At 33.5% G+C, this 14,661-nt stretch overlaps 4 protein-coding genes across 5 annotated transcripts; 2 read left to right on the forward strand and 2 right to left on the reverse strand.

The window, feature by feature from the left end:
- Positions 1–571: 571 nt before the first annotated feature.
- drongo (Arf GTPase activating protein drongo) lies at positions 572–5,074 on the forward strand. The gene is made up of 6 exons (XM_076136509.1): positions 572–811; positions 892–1,398; positions 1,482–1,618; positions 1,708–1,773; positions 1,984–2,123; positions 3,670–5,074. The coding sequence occupies exons 1-6, from the start codon at positions 648–650 to the stop codon at positions 3,718–3,720; spliced, it is 1,065 nt and encodes a 354-aa protein (XP_075992624.1). The 5' UTR covers positions 572–647; the 3' UTR covers positions 3,721–5,074.
- Positions 5,063–8,930, reverse strand: Cdc23 (cell division cycle protein 23). Its single transcript, XM_076136508.1, has 7 exons — positions 8,366–8,930; positions 7,791–8,139; positions 7,515–7,694; positions 6,703–6,867; positions 6,200–6,446; positions 5,808–5,994; positions 5,063–5,522 (listed from the first exon to the last, which is right to left on the reverse strand). Exons 1-7 carry the CDS (start codon positions 8,789–8,791, stop codon positions 5,295–5,297), a joined length of 1,782 nt encoding a protein of 593 aa, XP_075992623.1. The 5' UTR covers positions 8,792–8,930; the 3' UTR covers positions 5,063–5,294.
- Positions 8,931–9,258: 328 nt separating this feature from the next.
- LOC142987625 (uncharacterized) lies at positions 9,259–10,749 on the forward strand. The gene is made up of 2 exons (XM_076136512.1): positions 9,259–9,587; positions 9,782–10,749. Exons 1-2 carry the CDS (start codon positions 9,483–9,485, stop codon positions 9,932–9,934), a joined length of 258 nt encoding a protein of 85 aa, XP_075992627.1. The 5' UTR covers positions 9,259–9,482; the 3' UTR covers positions 9,935–10,749.
- An 850-nt stretch (positions 10,750–11,599) lies between these two features.
- Positions 11,600–14,511, reverse strand: Fam92 (CBY1 interacting BAR domain containing protein Fam92). Of its 2 annotated transcripts, XM_076136510.1 has the most exons (8): positions 14,316–14,511; positions 13,854–14,013; positions 13,354–13,503; positions 12,689–12,913; positions 12,557–12,595; positions 12,364–12,483; positions 12,046–12,150; positions 11,600–11,976 (listed from the first exon to the last, which is right to left on the reverse strand). In XM_076136510.1, exons 1-8 carry the CDS (start codon positions 14,450–14,452, stop codon positions 11,923–11,925), a joined length of 990 nt encoding a protein of 329 aa, XP_075992625.1. In that variant the 5' UTR covers positions 14,453–14,511; the 3' UTR covers positions 11,600–11,922. The 2 variants fall into 2 exon arrangements, with proteins under 2 accessions (XP_075992625.1, XP_075992626.1); XM_076136511.1 differs by lacking the exon at positions 12,557–12,595.
- Between the last annotated feature and the right edge of the window lie 150 nt (positions 14,512–14,661).

The raw sequence follows: 14,661 nt of genomic DNA on the forward strand, positions 1-14,661 counted from the left end.
GAGAGGTGCTTAGTTAGTACCCACCTCTACAGCCACAGACAATAAGCTATTGACATTGACAGAAGTTAGTCTTATGTTACCATACCAGTTTGGGCCGAAATATTTTCGGCATTATAATATATTGGGTTATGGATTTATTTTCAATCGTTACACCACTTTTCCCGAAGAGTTAGAAGGTTAATATGTTATTAAGAAACTACGAAATACGTTAAAACTATTCCTCGAGTAAAATTAAATCTTATTTGTAACCTGAGGAATGTATTCGAATATTAAAGTAACATCTTCGTTATACCTGTACTTGGATGAATATTGCTGAAATTATGTATCAAAATTGTAGGTATTCCCTGGCATGGTAGTGAATGAATGAAATACTTTTAAGGATTCATTAAGCATCAACGTACCATAATAAAAGTTTACAGTGATGGACACACGCCTTTGGTTTATTTAATACCTTTATTAAAACAGATAACTAGAATAATTAATATTGTATTCATCTAGTGTCAAAGAGGTATGGGTTTGATTTTTAAATTTTAGGCTGGTCATACTTCTCGCTACTGTCTGAATACTTTCTTCAAACACACACACTGGCTCAAACATAAATCGCATCTATACATAAATAAAACATTACTCACACATAGATTACAAAAATGGCTGCAAATCGTCGCAAACAGGACGATAAAAATTTAGAAATTTTACGTGAACTCATTTCACTAAACGGTAACAAGTATTGTTTAGATTGCAACCAAAGGGGGCCTACATACGTAAATACTACGATCGGTTCTTTCGTGTGTTCAAAATGTTCGGGAATGCTGTAAGTATTGTTTCTACGTTATTCTGCTTTTGTCTACTAATGAATATGATCAACAAATGGATGGTTGTATTATATTTCAGGCGTGGCCTTACTCCGCCTCACCGCGTGAAGTCCATCTCCATGGCCACTTTCACGCCAGAAGAAATAGAATTTATAAAAGCGAGAGGGAACGACTACTGTAGGCGCGTTTGGTTAGGCCTTTACGAGGGTGAAAGTGTGAATTTTACTGACGAACAAAGCGTAAAGGATTTCATGTCCGATAAATATGAAAAGAAGCGGTATTATCTCGACTCGCAGCTGAACAGTGTAGCGTCTGTCAACGGGAATTACACAAAAAATAAATCTAAAGTTAAAGCCGGAAGTAACGCTATCCCAACGCCTTTGATATCGATTGCGCCGCAAACATCGAAGAATACAGTGAATAATAACCCGGTAGTTCAAACTGCTAAAGTAGTGAATAATTTACTACCTGCTGCTAATGATATAAGCCACAGAGTAGTTCAGCCAGTCAGTAGTTTAGCACCACCTCTATTGAATACAGTAAACGTCACCCCAGTACCTGCCGCTGTATCAGCCCCTGTACCTGAGTGAGTTACATGCTATTTTTTAAATTCATATCTCATCTGTTTCATGGGGAATTTGTACTTTATATATTTTTGTCCTTTTACAGTTTTCCTGTTGATTTTTCTACAGCGAATATTTATAACAGTAGTCAATTCAACAATAATATGAATAACAATTTTATGTCACCTCCGTCCATGAATGCACCAGCATTCAATGCTTTTGGTCCCCCGACACCACCAACAAGTGAGTCTACAAATTATTTAAATATTGTATTTAATTTATTATTTTTGTATATGTAAAAATGTCTAATTTAATTATTGTTCTTTCTACAGATGACCGATATGCAGCATTAGCAGACCTAGATCTGGCATTAAGACAGCAGAATATGAAACATATGGGTAAGTGGATACTAGTAGTCACATATTCAAACAATTGTCTTTTTGTTTTATAAAATACAAATAGATAACAGAAAGATAATAGAGAGGTATTGCTTGTTTTGTTTATGTGCATAGTTTGCCTATGCATACACAATAACACTACAGTAATATTCTACATACCAACTTCTTTTAGGTCAGTTTTTTATTTAATTATTTTCCTTTTTGTTTCAGAGGAAACCACTATTGTAAATAATAAAAATCCATTCCAAAGCACTGCAACCAATGATCTGTTTGCCAATAAGAACCCCTTTTTCAATGGAGGATGGAGTACTGCCACTGCTCCAGTTCCTGTACCAGTCAACCCTTTCATGGTAAGAATTATTTGAATATAATATACTTGTTAAATAGTTATAAACCAGAGGTATTTTATGTCAGTAATTTCAATACCAAGCAAAATATCTGTTCCTGTCAATGAAGCAAGGAGTTTCATATCAAAATGAAATTGCATACCCTCTTGAATAGTGTAGCTTAAAATTAGCATCACATAGTCCATGTTGATGTTTGTTTGTACAACACAATACAAATTCAATTCACATTGTAGAGCAAATCATTTTAGAGATCAGCTCTGATCTCAGACCTTGAAATACTTGATTACATTAATTAGCATGTTTATGTTTGTATTTCGTGTTGAACACATTAATCAGGCATGTGTTATGTATTAGTATGTTTCTATGGGTCAGGCACATCATAATAATGCACTGACTTGCATCAACTTGCAATTGAAACATTACAGTGACATTTGGCATACATCCAACTGTAACTTCTTATTGAACCCACTAACCTTTTGTTTTCTATATTTATCTAAGCTTGCTTTTTAATTGTATAACGTTTTGTTTAGGAAAACAGTTACGTAATAACAAAAACAAATTTGGTATGAGATAATACAAAAATATTCATATTATTTAAATTTTAGTATATATTAATACATTTTCCTTAACAATATTGGCAAATACCAAATAATCTAAATAGAAACACAACAAAATCATAGTGTACAATAAATGACACATTATATATATATTGTATGTAAAATAAAATATTTCTTGGAATTCAAAAATTGATAGACAATATTAGATTTAAGTGTTCCTATATTCATGTGCCACTTCTATGAACAATTAAATTTTCTGTTGTTCTAAAAATTTTACTTTAAGGCTATTATATTTAATGTTAATTAAATAAAGCAAAAAGATTTTAAATTCAGCTTATATTGATATTTGATATTCATCCAGAGCATGATATTTTATCTGTTCTCAGTGTCACAACTAAAGAAAGCTTCTCATGTTTCAAACTGACTAAGCAGATATTAAAAAATTAATAAAAATTAATAATTAATTAAAAATGTATACTGAAATATAATGTTGCAGAATATACATTCTAAAAGTTCATATAATACTTACTGAATTGTTTTAATACAAAATATGTTTTGGTCTTTGTAATTTACACTAGAAATCATATTTCAAGCAGGGTTGCATAGGGATATAAAATTCTAGATAGATTTGTAGGTTCAAAAATATTTTGTCAATGTTGACTATTCAGTTAATGATATAGAAGCCCATCCTATTATATACCAGGAATAAAGTTGCATGATTTAAATAATTTAGGAACATTGTATGAATGCTAACAAGCTGACACATTCATGTGCTATTTTGATAGTGTTATCATTTTGACACATGCAGGAAACACTGATATTATTTAGAAATATAATGTACTTCCCAATACCTACCTAGGTATGTGTTTTATGTTAATCATTCCGTTTTTGTTTTGGTCAAATATCCAATGAGTCATGTATACAATCATATGTTATCTATAAGTTGAATGACTCATAATCACGTTATTTAACAAGTTATGTTTTCTTTTCAGCCATCTACGAACAACGGCGGTTTCGTTAACTCTAAGAATCCATTCCTCTGATTGATCTTCATGAAACGTAAGAGCTAAGTGAGAAGTCAAAGAACAAACTATGTAACAAAAAGCACAAACCAAGCTACAAATTTAATGTTATTGAACAATTGTATAGTAGTTGAATAATTTATTGATGTTTTGCCATAGTGGGTATACAGTAATAACAGCAATTTATGCTGTCTCGGATGATTGCGGTACTGATGTCGTAAGGAGAAACAATATTTCGCATAATTACTTAACCTTTACAAGGTAAGAAATCGCGTAAGTCAGGATGTTACTGTATTTTAAGTTATCAGTCCGTAGCTACCACCATGCAACATGCTTGTCATGGTTGATAAATCGAGTGCCTCAATATGCCTTAAAATTATCAATATTTACAATGATATGAAATATCTCAAACTTTTGTAAAATTTAAAAAGTATTTACATTGTATGGGTGAAGAGTGTGAATTTTGCAAAGCTATTAGGTTTGACATATTGATGAAGACTCTGGTTTTAGCTTTATTCTAAATTATCTAGTTAGTATTGTATTGACCAGTAATGTCGAAACTGTTTACGTTTATGCATATTGTAGTCTAATACGAAATTTTGAAACACAGGTATTATAATTGTATGATAGTAATCCGGTGCCTTGTGTGTTTAAGTTTTGTTCAGTGAGTCAGCCAGTGGCCGAGCCGAGCCTGCGCGCAATGATGTCATTGCGAGGTTACTGGCCTTTTTCATAGAATAGTTTGGAATTGTATGGAACGGTACAAAATGATACAATATGTAAGATAAACAATTTAATATTTTAATTGGGTATTTTAATGAGTAAGGTTCTATATTTTGGAGACAACTTTAAATATGGAAGGTATTTCATGTCCAGTTATTATATGTATATTGCTCATAAAACTGTTGGATGATTAGATCCCAATAGAGGCTTATTTTTGCCCGAACTAAAATGTACCATTTCATATTTTATTGAGTTAATGTATTGTTGACTTTTATTTACATTTGTAATTCACCAGATGTAATCTAAGTTATTTTTAATGTTATTTAATATTTAACATTTTGCTTGACAAAATTGTACTGAATATTTCCTTAGTCAAGGTTTTAACATTATTATAATTATACTCCGTATTTTTTTAACGAAATGAATTAGTTAATTAGACAGTTAGAAATTGAGCTCTCAAATTTGTGCTTCATCTGTGATTATAATCAGTTTTATTTTTATTATTTGCAAGGAGCTAACTTGAACAATTTTTTATTTTCTAATCAATGCACTTTCCTATTTATTTAGTTCTTAATGTAATTGTTTTTTTACTATTTGAGCACTAAGATCTGTTAATTTGTATAAATAAAAATAATCACTATTATTTTTTATACATATTGATTTTTATTCATCCACCACATTCCCATAAATCTGATGACATCTCACAACACTAGTACTGCTTCATAGTAATCACAATAATTATTCACAATAGGTGAATATGCAAATTAAAGAAAAAATACGTAGGATATATTTATTCTTTATACAACATTATATTCATACACATACACTATCAATCAGTCTCTTTACATCTTTGATTTCTTAGAGATTGTATGTCACATTTTGTATTTGCTACTTTTCCGAGTAAACACTGGTGTTGAGAAGTTGTCGGGCGTCACGTTGGGGCTGGGTAGAGGTGTTTTAGGTGCGTCTTGTGTTAATGAGACAGTTGACGCGTTTTTTATCGCGTCTGGCAGATCCTCGGGCAGTGCTTGTTGAGACGCCGAAGCAGAAGATCGTTTTTCCGAGATAGTTTTGAGGATGTTTTTCCCAGCTTCCTTAGTCTGAAATAGATAAAAAGTTTTAATGTATATTTATACGATCTTCAGTTGTCAACTATATTGAATCTTCAGACATTGATCTAGATAACTGATAATAAGATAATGGTAATTATTTACTGGCTTCCATTTGACATAGTATTCGATTTCCCCACTATTTTCCTGAATATCATGTTATCGGTACATGCGAATAACATTAGATACGGCATCTTTCTTTTTCTAGTCTGAGCAATAACATTTTCGAATACGACCACTATCACATCATATAGAGATAGAGAAAGTAGAACTTACACTCTCATGCTCCAAACACTTGTACGCGTAATGTGCGGCGTGGTCAAGTAGCGAGAACCGGAGGTAGTACTGCGCCAAGTATCGTTGCGCCGCTGGTAGTTCCTTGCTCCCGGCGTTAGCTGGGTCTTGGCAAGCTGCCGTGTATGCTGCCGCCGCACTGTTCGGCATGTTCGACTTCTCGTATAATCTGGGTATTTATAACATATTTTAACATTATACACTTCACATAATTACTCAAATCTACAGAAAAAAAAATACATTTATGAAAAATCTGCTAAAAATATTGTCAGAATAAAATTTATCTCCTATAGTATTACTAGCCCACACTTGACAATAGAGATATTAGGACACACTAGGTAATAGAAAAATAAATATCAACAAAATATACTTACTTAGCCAGTTTAAATAGTGCCATGCCTTCAATATCACCAGTACTGTGAGCTTTGTAGTAGCACTTGAGTGCATTAGGGATTTTGTCCATCTTCTCATAGGCTTCACCTAGTGACACCAACATTCTCGAGTCATTAGGCCTAAGCTGTGCTGCTCTAGAGTAGTAGTATATGCAGTAACCATTTAATCCCAATATTTCATATGCCTGTCCAAGACCATTCCATGCACGGTAGTCGTTTCTGTTTACATCTGAAATAAGTGCAAACATAGATAAATGATTTGACCTTATGACCTCATTTGTTGCAGTGACCCCGTCCACTCACTATGATTTTAGTTTTCACTAGTGTACTAAGTAGGTTAAATTAAAAAAAAACAATTCTAAAGGCACCTATACTGATGCTTGTATTTAACAGGGTCACAATTTATTAGTATTAAAAAAAGGAATTGAATTGATTTTACAATCTAATTAGACTGAAATGACGTCCATATCTTAAGATAATATTACCTATAGCTTGTCTATAACATTGTATTGCAGCGTTTGAGTTCTGTAGTTCAATAAATTCATGCCCCATGAGTATCCAAGCAGACAAGTACTGTGGATCCAATGACAGTGCTCTTTGGAAGTACACCACTGCTTTTTGGTGCTCACTTCTTAAGCTATAGTAGTTACCTGTAAGTTAAAAATATAGATATTTACAAACAACTTACTGTTTTATGATTTTTATTACCTACTAGCTGACCCGCGCAACTTCGCTTGCGTCACATAAGAGAGAATGGGTCATAATTTTCCCCGTATTTGTAACATTTTTAACTAGTACTCTGCTCCTATTAGTCGTAGCGTGATGATATATAGCCTATAGCCTTCCTCAATAAATGGGCTAACAGTGAAAGAATTTTTCAAATCAGACCAGTAGTTCCTGAAATTAGCGCGTTCAAACAAACAAACAAACTCTTCAGCTTTATTATATTAGTATAGATGATAACGATTTACAGAAGTATTAATAATCATGATTTTTAAGGTCATGTTCCTCTATCAGAATAAAGAAATAAATAAAACCTGGCTGATCCCACTATCCATGGGATTCATATCTGGTGTTTGGAAGAAAGAGAGTACCTTTGTCAGAACAGTAATTTAATTGGGGCAGGCAAAATTAATAAATTACATCTGCTTCCAAAGTATTTCATAGATGATTATTTATTAACTGTCTTGATTTAACCAACCATGGTATGGAGGTTGGATTATTTGTTGTGTAGACTATTATAGATCCTATTATGAAGAATCTATTCATATTGAATAAGATATGATAAAATACTTACCAATAACGCAGCAAGTTTCAACTCTATATTTGTCAATGGAGACAGCCTTTTGAGCTAAGTTAGCTAGCTCCATGCGTTTTTCTTTTAAGTAGAGTAGATGGGAGTACACATCCCAGTTATCAAGTCTATATGGATCATGGATGTACAGCTCCCGGAATAAACTTAACGAAGTATCAACATCTAAAATAAAACATTGTTATAGAAAGATCTATAGATTGATATTACTGTACAGTTAATTAAAATAAGGTATAAGAAATCTAAATATATTCAATGTACCTCTTCTGTCATGGTGTGCAATAGCCATTTGGGCTGTAACATAAGTACTTTTCTCAAATCCAGCTGCTACTAAGTCGAGGTAACAGTCTAAAGCCTGTTCAGATATTTTGAGTTCAACAAATGCATGCGCAGCAAAAAAATGTATCATCCAGTGGTTAGGCAGCTTGAGAGAGTCCAGTGCCTCATATTCATTTGCCAAGCAGCCCAACTCTAACCAAGCTGACCATAGAGTAGGAGCAGCTGACACAGACAACAAGAGTGCAGCAACAGCTTCAGTGCGTAAGTCTAATTTCTTTAAGACTACTCCTTCTAGGTATAACAGATACCCATCCAAATTGTTATGATTAGCCTGAAATAATAAATGCATTATAAATTAATCCCATGATACAGATTTTATATCTGTTTGCTAATAGTCAAATATTGATTCTCATATATATAATATGAGAATCAATATGGTTTACACAGAGATTGAATGATACAAGTCTACCAAAAACTTGAGAGTATTTCTTGTATAAATGGTAGAAGTTTCAACTGTTACGACAATGATTTATAGAGAGATATAAATTGTACCTTACCTTAAAATAAGATAACAAGTCCAGTAACACTTGTGTTGACTCTGTGTTTTCAGTGCCAAGGTCTGTAGCATTGTCCAAACGCTTCTTTTCACTTGACATGTACTGAGAGTATTTGTGCAAGAACACACACTTAGGACTGGTACAGTTCTCAAGAAAATGCGCCGCTCTATCATATTCTTGGCAGTCAAAGTAACTTTTGGCTAAGGTATAAGCCTCTTTGTCTTCTAATGCAATACCGTCATCGTATGTATTTGGGGGATGGTCATAAACTATTTTATGGTCTTTCAGAGCGTAATTTAACTCTGCAAGCCATTTTACAGTATGTGTAAGGCCCCGGTCACTACATTCACGTATGCCGTGTAAAATATCGATTCTTACTTTGCTGAGATTGATTTGAACTTCGGGTTTTGAGGTCAAGGGCTGCATGATTTAATTACATTTAAATTATATACACCTTTAAAGCAAATTTATTTGCCGGGAATAATTCTAGCACTAACTGCTAATCGTAATAAAACGGCTATTGATGTTTGAGACTTGACATTTGACAGTGACAGTTATAGCCTAATCAGTAGGTACCTATCATTCTTTCTTTTATAATATTTTTTGTATTACTTTTATAAACCACTTATTACACGAGATTTTTTAAACGTTTATAAACATCGATATGATGCACAATTTCAAAGACACGTGGGTGAGAACGACACGTGACTATATTAATCTCCCATAACCTTAAGACCTAGGACAACTTTGGAAGACTCTGAATGTAAATAAATAAAGGCATTGTTATATCTTTGATTCCATTCTCACGTAACAAGGAAACGTTCTGTATCGTTCAGTAAGCTATCTATTCGTTGTAGGTAGGCAACACTGCTACTGTCATTTGTCATGTCAATATCAACAATGTCAGTTTGTCATTCATTTTGTTTGGTCAATCGGTGCGTTTTGTTAGAATTGCTAGGCAATTGTTAAACACAGGAAGTTAAGGGTTTCGTTCATTTATCGTCAGAATTTCGTCGTGAAAACACTCTAAAGAGGAATACCGCAATAGTTAAAAGTGAATATACTTGAACGCTTCAAGTAAAACTGCATTAGATATTGTAAGAGAAAAGTTATTACTATGGCAGACCAAAATATTGCTACTGAAAACACAACAACTGACGTGGAAAACACCTACTCAACGCCGGGAAATGATCCAAAGAACATGCAGGAGGTGACACAATATGTAAGTTTTTATCTACCCTGTCTATAGTCCATAATCTTTTATTTTTGGTGAGGTTACAAATGCGCAATAAATTACCATTAGATTAACACATTGAGTGAGATAATAGACCATTGTGTATTGTATTTTTATTTTTGATTGTTTTTTCTTTAGAAATCTTTTACATTATGGTTAGTTATTTTTTTTAATTGTTGCAGGTGCAGTCTCTTCTCCAAAACATGCAGGACAAATTCCAGAGTATGTCCGATCAGATTATTAACCGAATAGATGAAATGGGTACTCGGGTAGATGAATTAGAGAAAAACATTACTGACCTCATGACACAAGCAGGTGTTGAGAATGAAAAGTAGATAATAATTTATTATGTACTGTATTTCTAGATGTAAGCTTGGAATTCCTCTTCTGATTGATGATGTTTGCTTCATTTGTGATTTGACTAATACTGTATAATGAGTGTAGAAATAATTCAAACTCAAAGCAATCATCCTAATTGTCCTGAATCACTTATCATATTACTAGATAAAGACCTATGTACGTAAATATCTGTATATCAGGGGCTATCAATGTGTTATAATTGTTATAATTATGACCCTGTCTAACTGGGGAATGGCTTATGCACATATATCATTCTTTGTAGGAACTAGTTACTAAGAATTGCACATATTATAATATGAAATAACAATCAATAAAATAAAATTTTGATAAAACATCTTAAAGTAAAATAATCTTATATTCATAACTTGAAATATTTAAAACAAACATTGTTCTCGAACAGCATTTACTTTTAGTGAGGAGAAATAATTTCAGAGAACTTTATGAACTTGTACTAATAAAAGCATAAACAAACAAAAATATTTTGATTCCACTGTACACTCTTTATAGATTATCATCTTATACAAGTCATTTTGACTCATAAGAAAATGTAATGCCTTATTGAAAGTTAAAACTAAATGTGTTATGTGATAAATGTATTTTTGAATGGATTCAATAAAACATTTGTAAATGTTTCTATTGCAAAGTTACTAATATTGAAATTATAAATGTACAAAATTATAACATAGGGTTGCCAGATAATGTGAAATTTTCTAGAGCACAGTGAATTTATGTGTATTGCACAACTGTTTGTATGATTGTTTATTTTCTAATTAAATTATGTTACATTATACATTTGATGTTTTTGTTGCTAAGACAAACAGTGGTTATCTATAGGAGGGTGAATATTGATCAGTCCAGTGCCTGGTACACAAAGGTACGCCACCAAGAATCGCGTGCACATTTGAATGAAATTATTTCGTGGTACTGAATGGTGGTCTCACATGCTATTCATATTTTCGATTTAATATTTATGAATTGCTTGCTTGAAGGACTCTTGTTAAAGTTACAAACAAGAGGATATAGGTATGCGTTTATTACGTTCTGCAGTCGACACCTATTTTAGATCTAACATCTTTACGTGCATATTTGTGTTCGTAATATTTGGTACACACCTAAAAATCATAGGGTAATAATGTACTTATACGTCTTCAGGTATCTATAGGCATAATGCACTCTGACCTTAGTCACGATCTGTTATTTAATACTCTAGCTCGCTGTTATAATGATGGACAATACGGCCTTGCCTTGTGCATTACCTTCACGTACACGTGTACCTATGTGGCAGAAAAACAACATTTAAAAAAAAAAGTAAAGAAAAACATTAATACCCTAAATACTAAGGTTGTTGTTGATCAGGTCTTTGATTAAGCAGATAGTGAATTCCTAATCCATTATTAATAAGTACAAAAATTGGAGAGGGATCGTCGGGTAAATCAAAATCCTTATTATTGAAAAAAAAAAAAAAAAATCTTACGCTTCGCGTGACTTAACTGTAGTAGGTAGGTTCTCTACTTAAGATGGATTTATTGAAACTGGTCGTAAGGAGATATTTCCTTGTACCTCCTCTCTGGTTTTGGTGTTATGATTTATTTACCTAAGTACTTGTAATCATATTACAATAAAATAAGTAAATACATGCATAGGTATAATATTTTATTATACACATTAAACTAAAACACAAACAAAGCACAAAATTTAAAAACTAAGTACCTAGGTAAGTCTAGCTTACACTGTTTATCTTAAACGTTTATCATCTACACAGTCTACATATATACTTGTTAAGATATAATTATATATATAGCTTCATACGCAATCAAAATAGTGTAGCACTGCCAAAGAAATTACGCTACGTAGTTACAAGATATTATTTAAAAATATATCCATTGTTACACCCCCAATTCTGACATCATTCTATCTACAGTTATCTTCCGATCACGCACCCTTATTATTTTACAAGGACAAACTAACGTGATTCCGTCTCTTCAGAGGACTCTTGATCATCACTTTCTTCAGATTCCTGTAACAATAGCATCTTGTTATAGCGACTGTAAGAATTAAGTGTAATTTTGTTGAAAAAATATTATACCGATGTATCCTCCTCTTCTTTATTGGATGAATGGTTCATCAACGCTGCCAATGAGCCTGATCTATTCAGGCTCTGCTTTTCAGGAGACCTCATTTTGCGCAAACTCTGCAGCAGGAAAGTCAATATATACACCATATTTATACGTTGTGCGAAAAGCAGAAACGGCTTTGCGAATTCCTTCAAGGTAAGGAGATAGGTACGTGGAGGTACTAGGGGTTTGAACACGCGATAACGACTGAGTAAGATTCCGAGCCATAGGCATACGTTTACAGAATTGAAGTAGCAAAAGTTTCTTCAATAAAGTTACAGAAAACAAACCATTGAATCTTCATCGTTGGTGGGAGACTGTGGATTCATGAGCGACCCCAATGATGACGATCTTGCCGATATTCCTGCGTTCACTTGTTTCTCCGGGGAACGCAATTTTCTCTTGAAATTCTGTTGACGAGTTGGTCGAATTTGTTAAATGCTCACTGCTCTTTTCAAATTGTATAATTGATTATTTAATTACCGTTTGATCCTCGTTATCAGAAAGACCTGCGCTTAAACGCTTCACAGAGAAAAAAAATGTTAATGAAGATAATACGTAAAAAAAAATATTACTGAAGTGTGAAAATGTTAATCGATTTAACAATAAACGTACCTCCAAATCTGCTTTATCATTGATATCGTTAATTTGTTGATGAGCAACCGTTAGCAGTTCCACAGCCTTTGCATGAAAAGTCATTTCAATCATGACAAAGTCTGATAGGAGCGATTTCAACTGCTGCAGTTTGCGTCTCTCGAAGAACTCCGTTTGTTCACTCAGACCCTTGGCAGTACGGGACATTTCTGCCGATGCCTTTAATAACTCTGTTTCTGCATAAGTCTAATAAAGTATGAAATACATATTATGTACCTAGTCGACGGGAACATCCTATCAGAAAGGAACATAAAGCACAAAAACACCATGCACATGCACAAATATTAAATATGCCACTTTTTTCTACCGTAAAAACAGCTTTTGCTTGAATTAAGCCAATAAACAAGCGCGGATGTAGAGACAATGTGCCCCAATACGCGGGGCCGGTATTCACCTTTCCTTTGGATCACCAATGCGGACAGTAACCAACCTTCTGTAACTAGGATTCCTAGTTAAATGCAAAGCTAATTATTTCAAAAAATGTTAGGAATAGTGACACTGTAACTCATTGCATACCCATATGAATTCAAATAAGCGTGCATTTAGTGATTCATAAGGATCCTATCTACATATAACTACCTACTTAATTAGGTACCTCTTTTTCTACACATGTCTTATTAACATACCACTTGTTGTCTATTGAAAGGTTGCCTTTCCCTTGCTTTGTCTAACACTTTCTTGCGAGCCAGTTCCTTTTCGCGTACGTTCATTGTATGCTTTAACTCCTCCCTGGCATGTTTACAAATTGTCTCGTATTGGCATAGCTCTCCAATTACCTGAGAAAATATACGATAAAACACTTTTTTTTATTATTTGTGTTATTTTTATTATAGTGGCAACGGAAATACATAATTTGTGAAAATTTCAGCTTCCTAGCTATAACAGGTTATGAGATACAGCCTGGTGACAGACGGATAGATGGACAGACAGCGGCGGCTTAGTAATAGGGTTCCGTTATTACTTTTTAGTTTTAGGGTTCCGCACCCAAAGGGTGGGTGCGGAACCCTAAAACTAAATAGTTCTTTCTTTTACATCGACCTTATGCGAAGAGGAGTAGCTATGTAGTGTAGGTATCTACATCAGGGAGGTACATACCTACCTATATGTTTTAATAAATAATGATTACCTTAGCCTCTAACCGTTGCACTTCGCAGTTCCGATATTCTTCAATAGCAGTTAAGGTAGTAGAAAGGTTCTCCAGACCAGTGCTTAGAGATTTGTTCACAAGCTCATTATTTGAGTAGTCTTTTAAGACCTTAACAAGCTCATCTCCCATATCACGTAACCTGCGAGTGGTCACTTTATAGAAAGTAGGTAGGTACTATCAATACGCAAGAAACGGATACGATACCTATTTCATTATGATATTTTAGGTACGGCGTAACTAATAAAATTGAGCCTACAGAATTGATTTGTCTACGTTTTATTTTGATTTATTTTATGGTCAGAGCGGGATTTTTATAATTCTTGATCATCTCAAGTAGGATGTTTGTTTGTTGTTTGTTTGTTTGTTTCCCGATGTTTGTCCTACTTAGGACACACATCGAGAATAACCGAAAGATTAGGTACCGAGCACTATTAGAACTACCTTGCAGTTTTTCTGGTGTAATCGCCAAACGCAACACAAAGTTCTCCAAAGTTTTTTTCAACGTTTGTAATTCTATCTTGAATGAATTTAGCTTGTTGCTCATAACTTAAAGACTGTGGATTGTCTCCTCGGAACATGATGGATATAGTATATTATATAATTTTATCTGCAAACTCAAAACTAGGACGCCTTTTTATTATCTATTTGTATTTATTTATACTATGGTTGCCATGGAAACTTGTATGGTCGCGTTCGCTTTAACGTATGTTGCTCATGTCTCATGCTTCAAATACGAGCCTATAGCCGCCTGGAACTCAGTTTTGCTAATGTCATTTTAATTGTCATT

The sequence above is a fragment of the Anticarsia gemmatalis genome, chromosome 3, assembly GCF_050436995.1.
Source record: "Anticarsia gemmatalis isolate Benzon Research Colony breed Stoneville strain chromosome 3, ilAntGemm2 primary, whole genome shotgun sequence".
Classification (NCBI taxonomy): Eukaryota; Metazoa; Arthropoda; class Insecta; order Lepidoptera; family Erebidae; genus Anticarsia; species Anticarsia gemmatalis.

Bases quoted from the DNA above. Each gene is read 5' to 3' on its own strand.
- drongo (XM_076136509.1), top strand. From the start codon at position 648: ATGGCTGCAAATCGTCGCAAACAGGACGATAAAAATTTAGAAATTTTA. The intron at 1,619-1,707 runs GTGAGTCTACAA...TTCTTTCTACAG, and splicing joins TCCCCCGACACCACCAACAA to ATGACCGATATGCAGCATTA. The intron at 1,774-1,983 runs GTAAGTGGATAC...TTTTTGTTTCAG, and splicing joins GCAGAATATGAAACATATGG to AGGAAACCACTATTGTAAAT.
- Cdc23 (XM_076136508.1), bottom strand. From the start codon at position 8,791: ATGCAGCCCTTGACCTCAAAACCCGAAGTTCAAATCAATCTCAGCAAA. The intron at 7,695-7,790 runs GTACATTGAATA...GTTTTATTTTAG, and splicing joins TGCACACCATGACAGAAGAG to ATGTTGATACTTCGTTAAGT. The intron at 6,447-6,702 runs GTAATATTATCT...CACTTATTTCAG, and splicing joins ATGTTATAGACAAGCTATAG to ATGTAAACAGAAACGACTAC.
- Fam92 (XM_076136510.1), bottom strand. From the start codon at position 14,452: ATGTTCCGAGGAGACAATCCACAGTCTTTAAGTTATGAGCAACAAGCT. The intron at 12,596-12,688 runs GTACGTTTATTG...TTCTCTGTGAAG, and splicing joins ATGATAAAGCAGATTTGGAG to CGTTTAAGCGCAGGTCTTTC. The intron at 12,484-12,556 runs GTAATTAAATAA...ACTCGTCAACAG, and splicing joins CTGATAACGAGGATCAAACG to AATTTCAAGAGAAAATTGCG.
- LOC142987625 (XM_076136512.1), top strand. From the start codon at position 9,483: ATGGCAGACCAAAATATTGCTACTGAAAACACAACAACTGACGTGGAA. The intron at 9,588-9,781 runs GTAAGTTTTTAT...TAATTGTTGCAG, and splicing joins TGCAGGAGGTGACACAATAT to GTGCAGTCTCTTCTCCAAAA.